At 39.0% G+C, this 15,850-nt stretch overlaps 3 protein-coding genes across 3 annotated transcripts; 1 reads left to right on the top strand and 2 right to left on the bottom strand.

The window, feature by feature from the left end:
- Positions 1 to 188: 188 nt before the first annotated feature.
- LOC148073560 (ras-related protein Rab-8B) lies at positions 189 to 6,346 on the bottom strand. Its single transcript, XM_087798171.1, has 8 exons — positions 6,100 to 6,346; positions 4,966 to 5,026; positions 4,847 to 4,907; positions 4,712 to 4,789; positions 3,267 to 3,356; positions 1,185 to 1,250; positions 1,067 to 1,117; positions 189 to 994 (listed from the first exon to the last, which is right to left on the bottom strand). Exons 1-8 carry the CDS (start codon positions 6,221 to 6,223, stop codon positions 902 to 904), a joined length of 624 nt encoding a protein of 207 aa, XP_087654297.1. The 5' UTR covers positions 6,224 to 6,346; the 3' UTR covers positions 189 to 901.
- Positions 6,347 to 7,124: 778 nt separating this feature from the next.
- On the top strand, positions 7,125 to 8,948 carry rps27l (ribosomal protein S27 like). Its single transcript, XM_087798173.1, has 4 exons — positions 7,125 to 7,175; positions 8,381 to 8,489; positions 8,661 to 8,771; positions 8,842 to 8,948. Exons 1-4 carry the CDS (start codon positions 7,170 to 7,172, stop codon positions 8,868 to 8,870), a joined length of 255 nt encoding a protein of 84 aa, XP_087654299.1. The 5' UTR covers positions 7,125 to 7,169; the 3' UTR covers positions 8,871 to 8,948.
- dnaja (DnaJ heat shock protein family (Hsp40) member A) lies at positions 8,940 to 15,084 on the bottom strand. The gene is made up of 8 exons (XM_087798170.1): positions 14,939 to 15,084; positions 14,625 to 14,764; positions 12,854 to 13,028; positions 11,206 to 11,310; positions 10,913 to 11,140; positions 10,609 to 10,839; positions 10,429 to 10,529; positions 8,940 to 9,392 (listed from the first exon to the last, which is right to left on the bottom strand). Exons 2-8 carry the CDS (start codon positions 14,754 to 14,756, stop codon positions 9,174 to 9,176), a joined length of 1,191 nt encoding a protein of 396 aa, XP_087654296.1. The 5' UTR covers positions 14,757 to 14,764; positions 14,939 to 15,084; the 3' UTR covers positions 8,940 to 9,173.
- Positions 15,085 to 15,850: the final 766 nt, after the last annotated feature.

Here is a 15,850-nt window from a genome sequence, read left to right as displayed (position 1 = left end):
GAGTTCTGTCAGTGTTAATTTGGGCCTTAATTGTGCGTCCATGAGATTGTGACGGGTTTCAAGTGCAGAAGCCTCCTTGTGATGTGACTATTTTTTTTTTTTAAATAGAATTTATATGTATTTTAAATAAAGGTTTTTATAAGGAAACAAAGCCTTTCTCGAGACAACATCAAAAAGCGACAACACGGCACTTTGTGTAATCTTTACTTTTCCTGTGTGCAACATACACTAGCTCACATTGACAATCCTTCACATTACAGCTTTTCTTTATGTTTTAACATGAGAAAAAGAAGCTGCCGAGAGTGCAAATCAAACATTGAAATGTGCAAAGACGAGAAAAAAAAAAAACAATGTTTCTTCACTATCTGTAAAAACACTGTCTTGTAACAATGTGCTTCATCACGCTTGACTGCATACATGCAAATACTTGTCAACGCTACATCCCTCCAGTCCAACAACGACACGACGGTTACACTCCATGATGAAATAAAAAGACACGGAAAATACTTTTGCCTTTTTTTCCTCCTTCTTCTTCTCCTTCTTCTTCTTCTTATTGGCACACACGTGATAATAACACCGAGATACATGTAATTACAATCACCGTCACGGCTTGACTATCAAACCTGTGTACAAATGGAACACTAGGTAGTCTGTAAAAAAAATGATGCTACATCTTCCTGGACTACTGGCTTTCTGGGACTTGAGAATTAAAACAGAGGGTTTTTTAAAAAAAAAAGCATCCTCTTGATAAAAGTCCTCTGACTCAGCAGAAATGGAGGCTTCATTCTTCGTAGATCCTGTGCAATGACGCTCCGAACCAGTCGTCGGCTTCCGTTAGCAACTCGAACCCGAGCCGTCGATGGAGGAGCAGGATAGTAAAAGTCGAGCGCCCGGTCGGTTTTTAGACGAGCGAGCACTTGAAGATCTTCAGTTTCTTCGACTTCTTCTCCGACAGCTTCACAGGTTTCCCAGACGCCCCGGCGGCGTTGTCGGTCTGTGGAGGAGAACGGACGCTTCAGTCGGGAGTGTTTAATCAAACGTGGGTTATTTTTAAGCATCGACTCACGGTCTTTGAGTTCAGGTTGTGCAATATGTCTCGTCCGATCGTATAAAAAGCCTGACACACACCGGAGGAAAAACGTTGAGATCATGTGACTGACCCGAGCCAATCGTCACGCACTTACCTCTTCCACGTTCAAGCCGGACTTGGCGCTGGTTTCCAAAAACTTGACTCCGTAATCGATCGCCAGCTGTGGCGAAAAAAAAAGAACATACGTTCAACTTTGTTACTCACAGTCTAACCACAGGGTACCACAGTACCACAGTAAGATTCAAGACTGTTTCATTTATTAATATGATTTGAAATTAAATTAAAGAACGACTTAGACAATTAACCAAAAATAAAAAAATGAATACTATAAAACCTATGTACAAAGGTTTAGATATCATTTTAAAGTAATTATATATTATAATATAATACATTTTAGACACTATATTTTCATTTAAGGGGAAATTTAAGTACTCCCCGTCTGTAATCTTGACGAACGAGAGGTTACAAGAGCTGAGTCCATTATAACGTAAGAGTGGCTTCACTTCCAACCAGCCGTAATCACATCCCGCTTTGTTTATACAACGAGTCCCTTGGTGGTGTAGACTTCCGGGATGAATGAAGCATGACGAAAATTCATGTTTGAGCAATCACAGCAGAGTGGGTGTGGTCATGGTAAACAAGATTTAATCTCCAGAAAAGCTAAGCATGTCAGTGGGCGGGGCTTAAGCACATTTTCTAACGTAAATATTTCAAATGTAGAGTCTTGTACGGACACATGCTGATGAGTACGATAGAGTCGTGGCTGCTAGCGTGATCACCATTTTTAAATAACAAAATAAATTATACCTGTCACATCCCTCTTCTTGAGGCTTTTATTTTGTATCATCGTTTCCTGCTCCAGCCCTGCTCGTTCTCCCTCTTGACAGTCGGCGGGAGCGGTGCTCCGCGAGAACCACAGCTGCCCACAACCAGCCATCTACTGCCGTGGGCTTAAAAGCGGGAATCCTCTCTGGCTCTGCGACGGCACCTTGTTACCCTGGCAACAATCTTGCTCCTGCCCGACTTCTTGAACTCTTGTTGATCGCTGTTTTTCTTGACCACTTTTTCTGTCAGCGCTCTTTGTTCTCTTCTGTGAGCCGGATATCATTTTTGTTTCTCCTCTTTCCCCAGTGGATCTGGCGACTTGCAGCCACACCCGCCCCAAACTATTGTTGGACTTAAAATTGTAGTTGATGGACTGAGAGAAAGGACTTGCGTCACACTGGAAGTTCGTTGTATTGCACTGTGTTTTTGTATTAAATTGTGTTTTTTGTCACCTCAGCCGTTGTATTTTATTCACTTCCGCATCTGGGTTACCTTGTTAAGTAACTTGTGACAGTTAGAAATTATTTCGAGATTTTAAACTCACAAAAAAAATCTTCCTAATCATCAATTTAAAAACATTTAAATGCCAATAAAGGATTTTTAGCTAGTATTTTTAGTGCGTAAGTGCGTCTCAATTCTTAGTACGCCAATTTAGTGTGCATGGCGCACTAAACAACCACAAAACTGAGTATGGTTCGATTGACACTAACCACCCTAAACGGACGCCATCTTAATATATGACTTTTTAAACGGAAGTTACGTCATATATATATATATGCATATATATGCATATACTTACAGCTGCATTTTCAGCAGCAGTAGGAGGATGACACGTCTTCGGTGCTGATACCAGCTTAAATATCTCACGAATATTTCGATTCTTTTTTCTTTATTTCTTTTTCCAAACTTGCAAAACGTGCTGCCAGCAGGTGGCGATAGCGTTCAAACAGCTGGTTGCAAGCATCGTTAAATAGTAGTAGAAGAAGAAGCTGTCGCCTCATTTCCTGTTAGTGCGTAGCTGCAGTGTTTGATTTGAGACACACTATCTGTGGAGAATTTGCGTACTAGTTAGTACGTACACTATCCTGATGCATACTCACTTCTAGTATACTAAGAGAAGTATGCGATTTGAGACACAGCACTAGAGTTTATTGAATTCATGATTCTTTTTTTTTTAACCATGTTGTGTTGACTATCTTCAGGTCACCCGTGTTGATCTTAATCTTAAGGCTGTGACCCGAAAAACATTCAAGAACTTGTTTAGCAACATGATTTATATCTCACTCCCTCTCAATGAACTCATCGACGCAAACCAACCACACTCGCACACATGCGGTGACTCAGCACTCACCTTCTCCCCCCGGTCTTTGGACACCTGCCTCCTGTCAGTCATGTCGCATTTGTTGCCCAGGATCATCTTCTCCACGTCGGACGAGGCGTGCTGGGGAAGTTTCGGACGGGATTAGCCAAACGGATCAACACTTCACTGGGTCGGGGGTTTGCCACGTGAGGAAGCGAAACCACTTTGCAGCATTGATACTTCCTGTTTGAATTATTTATTATGAGAGGTTCTTCTACCGGAGCGTGTGTTTTGGGGGTGTTTGTCTCGTTTATATCTGTGATCGTAGCCACAAGCTGGTGACACTTTACACTGAAAAGTGCAGCTTTTTATAGTCTACGTGACCTTTCTTGATCTTTAAAGTATGTACTTTTTTGAGTATTTTTTTGATTGTTTAAGCGCTTCGTGACCCTGGTCTCGAAAAGCGCTATATCAATAAATATTACTTACTTACTTACTTACTTTTTCGAAAGCCTTGTCGAGGATCAGCAGAAATAAAAAGGGAATTAAAACAAGCGAGCGACTGGAGGAAGTTTCTACATGTCGAGGTCGACGGTTACCGTCATCGTCAATGACCTCGATGACCGAGGGTCAGGACCGAAATGACGGGTCAGCAGATCGCTTGAGTAGAAATGATTTCTTAAGAGATGGAACAAAAGTGCAATGTCAGCGTCTTCCTGTTTCTATCTCACTCTGGGTTTCCATCGCTCGAAATAAAGAAGCTATTTTGATAAAAAATGTCCTCAAAGTACAATTGTTTCCATTGAAGGTCAGCTTGGCAAAGTTAGCTACAAACCAATTTTTGCTTAAAGCATTAAGGCGTTAATGGCTACATTAAAAATATAATATATAGTTAATAAATAATTTATATTTGGTGAAAATAATTTTATTTTGTGTTGGTATTCCGCTTTCCTTGCACAGTAAGTAGGTGGAAGGTAATGAACATGTTACTGAAATTGAGTATTTAAAAAAATACTTTAATTAAATTACGTGTTAAAATCTACAATGTAACTTCGCTATAGCATTTTCTTTGAGTTACTTGGCTTTTTTACATTTTAAACAAGAGCCTTTTTAACAAGAAGGATCTGTCTCGCCTGCAGTTGATATAAAACTCTGCAGCGAGAATTCTGAGCCGCTCTAGTAGAAGAACTCACATTTCTCCGATCCTTAAATCTCTTCACTGGCTGCCAGTTTCTTTCAGGATCATCTTTAAAATTCTGGTTCTTACTTTCAGATCTATTCATGGTCAGACCTTCCATCAGTGATCTGATCCAGACTTACACCCCAGCTCAGGCTCTGAGGTCTGTGGATCAGAATCTACTGATGGTTCCTGAACTAGAGGAGAGAAATCCTTCCAAGCTTTGGAACGATCTTCTTCTCCCTCTGTGTTTGATGATCTACTGACTCCTCCGAGTGAACTCAAGACGCAACAGGGCGACATGATCAGCGTCTCTCACCTCCTCGATGTTCCTGGTCCAGTTCTTGATGTTCTCAAACGACTTCTCGTTGCAGATGTCGTAGACCAGCATGATCCCCTAAAGGACAGACAGTCAGAACATGCTAGTCGCACACACGCATGGAGGAGGCCTCACCATAGCTCCTCTGTAGTACGCCGTGGTGATGGTTCGAAACCTCTCCTGGCCCGCTGTGTCCCTGAGAAGGACGTGAAGCTTGTTAGAGGTTCATGGGGAATGTTGAAACTTCCACTCACCAGATCTGAAGCTTCACTCTTTTCCCATCCAGCTCTATTGTTCTGATCTTAAAGTCGATTCCTTAAAAATAATGTTAAAGAACAATTCAGTTAGAATATAAAAAATATTCAATCAAAACAGGTCAAAAAATTGAATATTGAATATAATATTATAATATTTAATATTTAATATTTTTTGTTGAAGTGTAAGGGAAAATGAATAAGAACAAAAGGAAATTATTGCTCTAGGTAAATGGAATTAGTTTATTATATGGTTACAATATGGAAGAAATAATGATTAATAATTAAGAATATTGTTCAATTAAATATAATGCATTTAATCATAATTGTATTCATTATTTTATGGCACTGTCTATTATTTTTTGTTAATTTACTGTATTTTATTATAATAACCTCTTTATTTCTTTGGTATAATTTCATTTTTATATTTTGTAACGCAAGTACAACAAATTCCTGTGTTTTCTTATTATAATGATAGATAAATGTTAAATATATATAAAAACAAATAACAATATGACAAAGATTTTGGTTCGCTTAATCTAGTTCGAATATTAAATAAATGAAAATATTATTAGATATTGTAGTTTTGTGGCTTTTTATATTATGAACTCACATTTTACAGGCTTCACAAAAAAAGTAAAAAGTAAAATAAAATAATACTTTCTATTTTGTGGGAGAAAATACTTCATATATTGCTTCAAGTGGTTAAAAAAAAGAAGGTGAGAGGTCACATAAAAGGTTTCATTTCCCCAAAAATGAGACACAAAAATGTTATTTAAAAAAAGGGATGCAGACGTGTAGTTTGATTGTCACGTGACACACACGGGGGCAAGGACACCCTGGAAAGGTGGCCTCTCAGCTAAATTAAGAGTAGTGGTTCAGGAATGTAACTGTTGTCTGTGTTGTCCTCACCTCACGCCCCAGATAGCTGGGATAGAAAAAAAAAAAGCTTAAATATCTGCCTTAAATTAAAATAAAGAAACGTTCATTTTTGTGTATCCATGACAGTGTCGTGTGCACAGAGGACACCTTGCGTGTAATGACTGCTTCATTACAACACCTTCTGTCAGTGACGGATGAACAGGTGAACGGGTCCACGAGCAGGACCACCGTGAGGCTGCAGCAGATCCTTACCTATGGTGGAGATGAAGGTGGTGTTGAAGGAGTCCTCGCTGAACCTGAACAGCAGACATGTCTTGCCTACACCGCTGTCTCCGATCAGCAGCAACTTGAACAGGTAGTCGTAGGTTTTCGCCATTGAAAGACCAGAGACTTGAGTCACGACGACGATAAGAAAAAAGGCCGAGTGGAGAGAGACCCCGTCTTCGGCTCCTCGGCTGTCTGTCTCTCTCTCTCTGTCTGTCTCTCTCTCTCGCGTCTCCTTCGCGACACGGGAGCGGCAGACCGGTGCTAGCTCACACGCGTGACGTCAGCGCCCGCGTTGCATCATGGTCGATGTATTTTTCGACGTGCACGCTTATAATTAACAAAAATTAAAATTCATTAATATAGGTTTCTTGATATTTAGGATATCTTAATTGCATTTATCTTCTATTTTTGGTAATAAAAAAGTAATTAAAAAATGGCATTAGGAGCTCAAATATTTTTTAATAAATAGAAGAAAGAAAAACGTAATTTGAATACGAAATAATATTTTAATAATAGATTATCTTTTAGCTAATTTAAGCTTCATCTTAGCGTTCTCCATTAAAGGATTGGAAGGATTTTTTAATTTTAATTCCATTTGCGAAGAGCAAAATGTGTTACTGGGCATTTAAACAGCATAAGAGACACAAATAAAAACACTATGATAACAACTTTAATAGTGACAGTAATAATATTGATAATATCTATTAACCTACTTGCAATATAATGAATACATTGTTATAATAATTGTATATATATATATATATATATATATATATATATATATATATATATATATATATATATATATATATATATATATATATATATATATATATATATACAGTATATGGATTAAAAGGCCGTTCCTCATTCTAGTCGTGTTTCTCTCGATACTCCCCATTTAAACATCCACTGACCATTATAAACGATAATCCAACTTGTCAAAATAAATGTAAACGTTTATTTAAAGAAGCACTACCTCGTCTCTCTAGCTCCCACTAGTGGCCCTTCTGTTTCTTACACACTCTCGGTGCGGGACAAGAGAAGAAGAAGAAATGCCTGTAAGTGACACGTTTTTACCCGCATGGTTGTTTAATAACGATCCACGTTATTTAATGATTTGACAAAAGTTGATGTTGTCATATAACAGAGAGACTTATTTTTCGCTTGACGTCTCTTTTCTCGACCAGTTGTTGTTGCGGCGCACGTTTGTTCAAGCTAACGCTGCTGCTCCGTGGGCGCCGTCTATGTGCTGGAGCTAAAGCTAAACTTTATGACGAACTTTAGCATTTTACTAAACGTTATATTAATGTTTAAGTTAATGTAAGGCCTGTCTATGGTAAATGTTTGCTTTAGATGGTTAGCAAACTGTCAACACAATAGCTTAAATGTATCTTGAGAAGGTGGAATAATTGTATTATTATTATTATAATATAACTCTATGAAACAACAATGTTACTTCGTAATGAGTTTTCAGCTTTTATTTGAGGCTGTTTTGTTATCGATGTATTTGTTAATTTTTTGTTATTGATCCTGCGTAGTATGTCACTTATAACCCTTCACATTCTTATGAATAATTTCTGTTTAATAAGTCATGAATTTTCTTTATGAAAATATCATTTATTTAAATGTGATTTAAACGTTTTTGTATAAAAATGTTTTATTCCTGTTACAAAACAAATTATTTATTTTCAATGTTATAATTTAAAATAGTTTAATATTGGCACTCCGGTTTCCTCCCACAGTCCAAAAACATACAGAGGTTGATAGATAGATAGATAGATAGATAGATAGATAGAAAGATCCTGCGAAGTGTAGAAGTGTCCTGCGTCCTGCGTCCTGCGTCCAGCGACAGGCTGGTGTCCTGTCCAGGGTGTCCCCTTTCTCTTGCCCAATGAAACTGGAATAGGCTCCAGTCTCCCTTCGACCCCATAAGGGATAAAGCGTTAGAAAGTAAATGAATGAATGATAATATTAATTCACTTTGAAGAAACTTATTCCACCTCTTTGAATTGGTTACATGAAAATTCTTAACACCTTTTTAATCTTAACCTTAAAAGAACTTTGATTTTATTCCATAAATTCACCCTTGTAAATATTTTCCCCTCACTTCTTTATTCACAAGGTATAGTTTATTTTCTGTACGCATTTTAAAACTGCCGCCTCGTTCAACTCTACCATCCTTGACACATCATGGTTTAACGGTGTGTGTGTGTTTGAGACAGTATAAAGAAGCGGTATTGAAAACTGTCTGGTCTTCTTCTAGTTAGCCAGAGACTTCCTCCACCCTCCCATCGACCATGAGAGACGCATGCACAAGAAGAAGAGGCTGGTCCAGAGCCCCAACTCCTACTTCATGGATGTGAAGTGTCCCGGTAGGTAGTAATAATTCACCAAACTAGATTTGGGTCGCCGCAGTCGTATTGGTGCTTGGTTCTGTTTTTCTATCGCTTATTTATGTTATATCATTTATTCCACTAATAATTCCTATAAAACACTGGCGATAAGTTTTTCTGATTCTGATGTTTCTGTTGTCGTCATCACAGGCTGCTACAAGATCACCACGGTGTTCAGTCATGCTCAGACGGTGGTTCTGTGTGTGGGGTGTTCCACCGTGTTGTGTCAACCGAAGGGAGGAAAAGCCAGACTGACGGAAGGTTTGTTGAAATGTTGCCTCATGGAAGTCCTCAGTTCGGGTTTCAGACTTTTGTTCTTTCCTCTCCTCAGGTTGTTCATTCAGAAGGAAGCAACACTGAACTTTTCAATCTTCAGTTTTCTAACTTAATTCTTGTCATGTGAGGAAATGAAGGAAATAAACGAAGCTCTGAAAGTGTCGCACCTTTTTTATTTAAAAATATTCAGATGACTCGTTGACCTTCACAGAAAGTATACGAATGGTCCTTTTTTCAGTTTTAGGGACAAACAAAATGACGAATATAAATACAAGTAGAATCAAACGACAAAGTTCAGAAACGGTAACTATGAATCATCAACTCCACTCCGGGGGTTTGAAGGCAACATTTCTTTGGGCCCCCCCGACTCGTCTCGCTCAATCTCCATCACTGCGTCTGACACTGCACCTCCGACCTTTGACCTTGCTCGTCTTCGTTGTACGCCTCCCTGCTGCTGTGGCTGCGCCGGTGCGACCTCTCCTCCGACTCGCACAGGTCCACCTCCTCCATGTCCTCCGTGATCATCACGTCCTCCCGGTCCGGGAGTAGTCGCTCCAGCTGGTACATGAGATGCTCGGGGAGCCAGTGTTTCTCCGGGAACTCCAGCTGCGGGAGGAACAACTGTTTGAATCGGAGGAAACTCGAAATTCAGGGGTTTAAAAGTTGCTTAACCAAGATGGGCAGTGAAGCAAGTTAGTGGCTACAGTGTCACGTTCATACTGCCGTCGTCGCCAAGTAATTACACTTGCAGTACAAGTTTAATACCTCGACGTGTCACTGTTTATTCCTCTTTCTCTATATACTTTTACAGGAACTAGTTCTGACACCATTTCTAAACAGTGAGGCTTTAAAACCAACAGCCACACTTTTTTACATCATTTAAAAATTAAAATCATAGTATTATAGAACAGTGGCCACAACCTTTTTGAACCCTTTGCCCACTTTTAAGTCTCAAAAACCTTTGCGACCTCCGACCCCATTAATACGAAGATATTATAACGTGTTCTCATTTCCTTGTCAAATGTATAATACTCTAAGGAAACAATATAATGAAAAGAATATTTGAAAATGTTTAATATCATTTTAAACTTAATTTACATTTAAAACTTATTTTTATTTTTAATTTCATATAATTACATCCACCCTCCCACAAAAAAAAATGATACCATTTTGGAAACGATTTTCTACTTGCAATACCTTCGCGGCCCACAAGGGGGGCGAGACCCACCGGTTGGGAATCACTGTTATAGAACATGATGCGTTTACATTAATTATCAACGTTAACCTTTTTGCTTTAATATTAAATATAGAGCCTACATGAAGTTCAGAGGAACTTACAGACTTGTAAAACAGTCCTGGACAGAACGCACTGCAAAAAAGATGGAATAAACCAGAATCATGAAATAGGGGTTCAATCGTACTTCCTGTTTGCCACCTCTAATAAAATTGATGGAATTAAACTTTTTGTAAACTTTCTTAATATGTAATGATAGATATTAATTAAATTAGATTCATAATAAATATAGGATTTGACACGAGCTTGGTATGTACTCACAACTGTGAGTATTCATGAAACAAATCATTGAAAAGGCACTGATCGAAGCCATGTTTGTCGAGTCGCTCAGACAAACGGTCGACTTACCTGGAACTGAATGAGAAGTTGACCTCGCTCGCATGGATTCCTGTAAATGGGCATTCCCTCGTTCTGGATGATCTTGATATCGTTGGGCTTGATGACTTCGCCTTTCGATGAACAGACGGACGATAAGAACATTGACCAGAAGAACCGTGACACGTTGACGGGTACATGACCGACGTTTACCTGGCTGCGTGCTGATGACCAGGGATCTGTTGTCCAGTGTCGTGATGGTCTTCTTCAGGCCACACAGCGCCTCCACCAGTTTGATCTCCATCTTCATGATCAAGTCGTCGTCCTTGCGTTGGTACACGGGATGGTCCTTGGCTTCCAACACGATGATGACGTCGCCGGCCTCCAGCCCCGGCTCCTGGTCTCCTTCACCGTAGAAGGTGATCCTCTGGCCGTCTTTCATACCTGAGCGGGATTTGACGAGACTTCAGGAGTTGCACGGGGACCTCATCTCCTCACTGAGGCCAGGGCCCCTCACCTTTGTCGATGTGGACCTCCAGGATCTTCCTCTTGCGCTCCACCTTGTGTCCGCTGCAGTTCTTACAGCGGTCCTTCGAGCTGAATGACTCGCCTTGACCCTGGCAGTCCGAGCACATGCTCTGGATCTGCTGGATCATTCCTGGCCCCAGCTGCTGAACGCGGACCTGAACCCCTCGGCCCTTACACGTGGAACACTTCTCCAGGGTGCCTTTCTTGCCTCCGTAACCTGATGAGACATTCTTCAGTTACGCACCTTTGGATAATAACACTTAACTGGAAGACAGGACTTACCGTCACATTTTTCACAGATGACGTTCTTCTGAAGAGCCAGTTTCCTGGTGGCCCCGTTGTACATCTCTTCTAGGGTTACACTGAGTTGATGAGCCAGATTCTTCCCTGGAAAGAGAGAAGTGTCATCACTGACTGATTCATCTTTACAGTCAACTTTAAAGAAATTGTGGACTCATTTGTGGAACTTTATACTGTATAGAAACGCACCGATGTAGATGTGTGCGGATGCTTTTCCATTAAACATTCAGCACCACTAACTTAATTCATGATCCAAAGATCCATCACACCAAAGAACATGATCAGTTGAGGAAAGTAATGAAACAAAGCAGTTAAATTTGTCAGCTGTGCTGCAGAGACGAGAGAAGCTTCAGGTCGACAAGTATGAAAGCTAAACAAATACAATACAAAACTAAAACTCTGGTTATTGCGCCCGATGATAAGGTTCCATTGTGAGTCAGTCCTTGGGTGACTTATGTCAGTCTGTCAAACCGAGCCTGAGAAACCTGGGTGTTGTATTTGACAGACATGTGTCTACTTCAACACTGCAGAAAACTCACCACAAACTGTTTCAACCGAGAAAAATCTCTAAATTTAGGAAAATGATGTCACAACATGATCTGGAGCTTGTAAATCATGTATTTGTGTCTTCTTGTTTAGACTATTGTAACAGTTTATTTTGGTGTCTAAACAAGTAGGATTTTTCTCACCTGCAGTTAATACAAAACTCTGCAGTGAGAATTCTGAGCCGCTCTAGTAGAAGAACTCACATTTCCCCGATCCTTAAAACTCTTCACTGGCTGCCAGTTTCTTTCAGGATATTAAAATTCAGGTTCTGACTTTCAGATCTATTCATGGTCAGGCTCCTCCTTACATCAGTGATCTGATCCAGCCTGAAGCTTCACTTTTGCACCTGACAACAGGTATCTTGACCTTTGACATTGAGTTCAACGTCTAAGGAACACTTTCATTCTTAAAGACGTAACTGAACCTCGGAAGGTAGATTACGATCTACCAGAAGATCCAAGGGACCAAAGGTAGCTCAAAAGACCTTGAAAAACTTTAACTTGATTAAAGGCGAAAAGTTACTTTACACTATAGCAGAAATACACAAGATTGAAACCACCGTCTCTGGCTCGTTTCAAGTCGAACAGTGCGAGTGCAATGTTGTGTCACCCGTTAAGGAAAATACATTTTAAAATGCATTCCTACTACGAATGAAAGGAAATTGGTTACATTATTATACTGAACCAATCATTACAGAAAATATGAAAATCTTCTTCTAATAATTCTTCTAATACATGTTGTAATGTTGGTTGCAAATTCAGTTTCCTTTTAAATGTAACTTGTGTTTATAAGGTAACATTCAAGTAAACAATATCCATCACCGATGTCAATCACGTGTCTGTAGTCACGACTGCACGCCTCAAACACGACCCAAGTTATCTTCAGTCAACAGGTTCTCTTTACCTCGGGCTCACGCCCAAAGACAACTTGACAAAGACGTTATCTCTCCGCCACGTCACACAATAGGCTGTCGTCAGGACAACAGCAAAAAACGTTCAACAGGTTTAGGGTATCACCTAAACAAAGGATGTTTATTCCCCCTTCTCCAGATCAATATAAAACCACGATTTAAATGCCTTCTCACCTTTTCTCTCCCTCTGCATCCGTCCGCCGCCACCGAAGAACATGTTGAAAATGTCCATGGGCGAAGACCCTCCACCCATGCCGCCTTCTTTGATGGCCTGCTCCCCTCCTTGGTCATACAGGTCCCTCTTCTTTGCGTCCGAGAGCACCTCGTAGGCTTGAGAAATGAGCTTGAACTGTAGAAATCAGATTAAATAAACGATTAATAATAGCAAGAGATGCCTTGTGTTCCGTTTGACTGGATGAGTGACAGCAGTTTTTAAGAGCCAGTGTATTCTTTGACAAGTAAATGACAGCCTGAACATATAGTTTCATCAAGTCAAATAACCTTTGCTAATCATTACTTCAAGCTTATTATTGGCAAGAATGTAAGATCCTTTTAACAAAAATAGTAAGTTTCCAGCCAACTAGGTTGAACTTGTTTTAGTACTGATGGTTCAGAAAATATGGAATAAAATGTTAGGTCATCATTGACAAATCATTTCATAACATTGTCTGGTTAAATGTAATATTTTTTCTAATAGAAGAAGCATATTGAGAACCACCAGTCTATGTCCCATCATTAGAACTCACCAATAAAAATAAAGAATAAATGTTATTTAAACTTGTTTTTTATACGTCCTGTTAAAAGAGCTTCATGTACAAACTCTTTCCTCTCATCATGGAAAACATGTAAGGGAAGGAAAATATTCATTGTCATCCCTATAATAATAGAAGTTAAACCTTCATCTGTGAGTCTGCCAAGTATATTTTAAAGTGATCGACTCACCCTTTTTTTTTTTTAACCCGCAGATCACCTGGTCACTTTGAATCTTACCTAAGTAGAGTCCGACCAGCCATGTTTAGTACAATTTCACTTCCTCTAATTTCATGAATTAAATCAATAAAAATAAACTGTAACTGTGTTTTATGTTTTATTGACCCGCTCTAGTAGAAGAACTCACATTTCTCAGATCCTTAAAACGCTTCACTGGCTGCCAGTTTCTTTCAGGATCATTTTTAAAATTCTGGTTCTTACTTTCAGATCTATTCATGGTCAGATCTTCCATCAGTGATCTGATCCAGCCTTACACCCCAGCTCGGGCCCTGAGGTCTGTGGATCAGAATCTACTGATGGTTCCTGAACACAGTTTAGGACCAGAGGAGAGAAATCCTTCCAGGCTGTTGCTCCTAAGCTTTGGAACGATCTTCCTCTGTGTTTGATGATCTACTGACTCCTTCAAGAAACATCTGAAGACATTTTTATTTGTTCAGGCTTTTCCTTGATTTTCTGGGACTTGTGTCTTGACCTTTTAAAGTATGTATTTTAACTGTGTATTGTTTTTGATTGTTAAAGCGCTTTGTGACCCTGGTCTAGAAAGATCTTTACAAATGACTATTACTTACTTAGTATTTTCACCGGTTTTAATAATCCATAACTTTCTTAACATTTATCACATGATAATGATACTTATATCTTTTTAATCATGTTCACAAGACCTGTCTGATAATACTACATCTAAATTGATTATTTTCACACGGTAAGATTTTGTGAAAACCCAATAGAGACACGCACCTCTTTAAATAAGATTATCATCTAATATTGTTGATATAAAAATGATCTTTATTAACCTTAACATTGATGTATTTTCCTTCGTCACCAGTGATTACTCAACCACTTCTTCTCAAATGTCACTTCTCAGTATATCAGTAACAGGAGACACAAAGCTAAAATTAGAGAGTCCATACACGGGGGTCCATACACTGGGGTCCACACACGGGGGTCCACTCACCCTCTCTCCCTCGCTGGGGTTCTTGTCCGGGTGGTACTTGAGGGCCAATTTTCTGTAGGCTTTCTTGATCTCGTCCGCGGAGGCTTTGGGGTTCACACCCAGCAGGTCGTAGAAGCCGGTTTCGTGCACCATGTTGAAATCTAAATGAACAAAAACAGGTTGATAAATAAAAGGAAAAAAACGTCAACCTTTAAAGCACGAACAGAGGATTTTATTCTCACGCTGCCGTGAACACAATCCTTACACGTGTTACACAGTAACTACCGACGCAACTTCCCGGTAACTCAACGGATAAATCGCTTCGCTCAACATACCTGTTTTATTTAGTTTAACTCCCGCCCAGCGAAGGTTTGTCACTTGACCAGTTCGGACAAACACGTCGGTTTCTGACTTATATAGCAGCTGTTGGTGGAAGAACTTTCTGGAGCCCGGCTGTCTAACCGGATGTGACGTAGCTGGATCTCGAAAGTTCCATAGAGAGGGGCAAAAGTTTTTTTTTTTAAATATACTTTTTTTTTTTCTGAGTGTGTAAATAATAATATTTTAACAACTAATAATTATGTTTAACAGTTTGACGTATAATAATAAAATTGAAGTTATTTACTTAGTAATTGATCTTTCTTACAATTCTCACCCAACGAAAGGATACAATCTAATACAATGTAATTAAATATATTTTATTTAAAAATACTTTTTATTTGTTAATGACGAAACTGTGCTTTATTTTCCAAATAACTTATTGCATTACACCCGAATGCATTATAAACGATTAAACATACACTGTTGATCCCAGTGAATGATTGTAGTGAACATTTCTTTTGACAAATGGTTCGGTTAAAAATAAATGCATTAAGAAGAATTTTGAAGCGTCGTGTTTATGGCTTCCTGGTGACCTCTAGTGTTTAGAAGTATCATATTGCGTTCATGACCTTAAATAAATTGAATTAAATGATCAATTTAAAGTGTGAAGTAAGGTTGGACTAAACCTGTCCAAACATATACATATGAATACAAGTAAAACAATAGAGAAGAGAATGAGAATAAATGTCAAATATGAGGCATCAAAAGAAGAATCGTCATGACAGATTAACAATCTAAAAGGATAATAATATGTATACCATCAAACCAATCGTTAATTCGATTTTATTCGTTTACTATTCCTTAGTATTAATATTTACTTTGCAATTCCTATTGTTTTGTACAGCCAATACTGTTTAGTGATTAAT

The sequence above is a fragment of the Callionymus lyra genome, chromosome 8 (genome assembly GCF_982586985.1).
Source record: "Callionymus lyra chromosome 8, fCalLyr1.hap1.1, whole genome shotgun sequence".
Classification (NCBI taxonomy): Eukaryota; Metazoa; Chordata; class Actinopteri; order Syngnathiformes; family Callionymidae; genus Callionymus; species Callionymus lyra.
This window is presented reverse-complemented; position numbering and strand designations above follow the sequence as displayed.

Bases quoted from the DNA above. Each gene is read 5' to 3' on its own strand.
- LOC148073560 (XM_087798171.1), bottom strand. From the start codon at position 6,223: ATGGCGAAAACCTACGACTACCTGTTCAAGTTGCTGCTGATCGGAGAC. The intron at 5,027-6,099 runs GTAAGGATCTGC...ATTATTTTTAAG, and splicing joins CACCTTCATCTCCACCATAG to GAATCGACTTTAAGATCAGA. The intron at 1,118-1,184 runs GTAAGTGCGTGA...GGTGTGTGTCAG, and splicing joins CCGGCTTGAACGTGGAAGAG to GCTTTTTATACGATCGGACG.
- rps27l (XM_087798173.1), top strand. The intron at 8,490-8,660 runs GTAGGTAGTAAT...TCGTCATCACAG, and splicing joins CATGGATGTGAAGTGTCCCG to GCTGCTACAAGATCACCACG. The intron at 8,772-8,841 runs GTTTGTTGAAAT...TCCTCTCCTCAG, and splicing joins AAAAGCCAGACTGACGGAAG to GTTGTTCATTCAGAAGGAAG.
- dnaja (XM_087798170.1), bottom strand. From the start codon at position 14,756: ATGGTGCACGAAACCGGCTTCTACGACCTGCTGGGTGTGAACCCCAAA. The intron at 11,311-12,853 runs GTGAGAAGGCAT...CTCTCTTTCCAG, and splicing joins GATGCAGAGGGAGAGAAAAG to GGAAGAATCTGGCTCATCAA. The intron at 11,141-11,205 runs GTAAGTCCTGTC...ATGTCTCATCAG, and splicing joins CATCTGTGAAAAATGTGACG to GTTACGGAGGCAAGAAAGGC.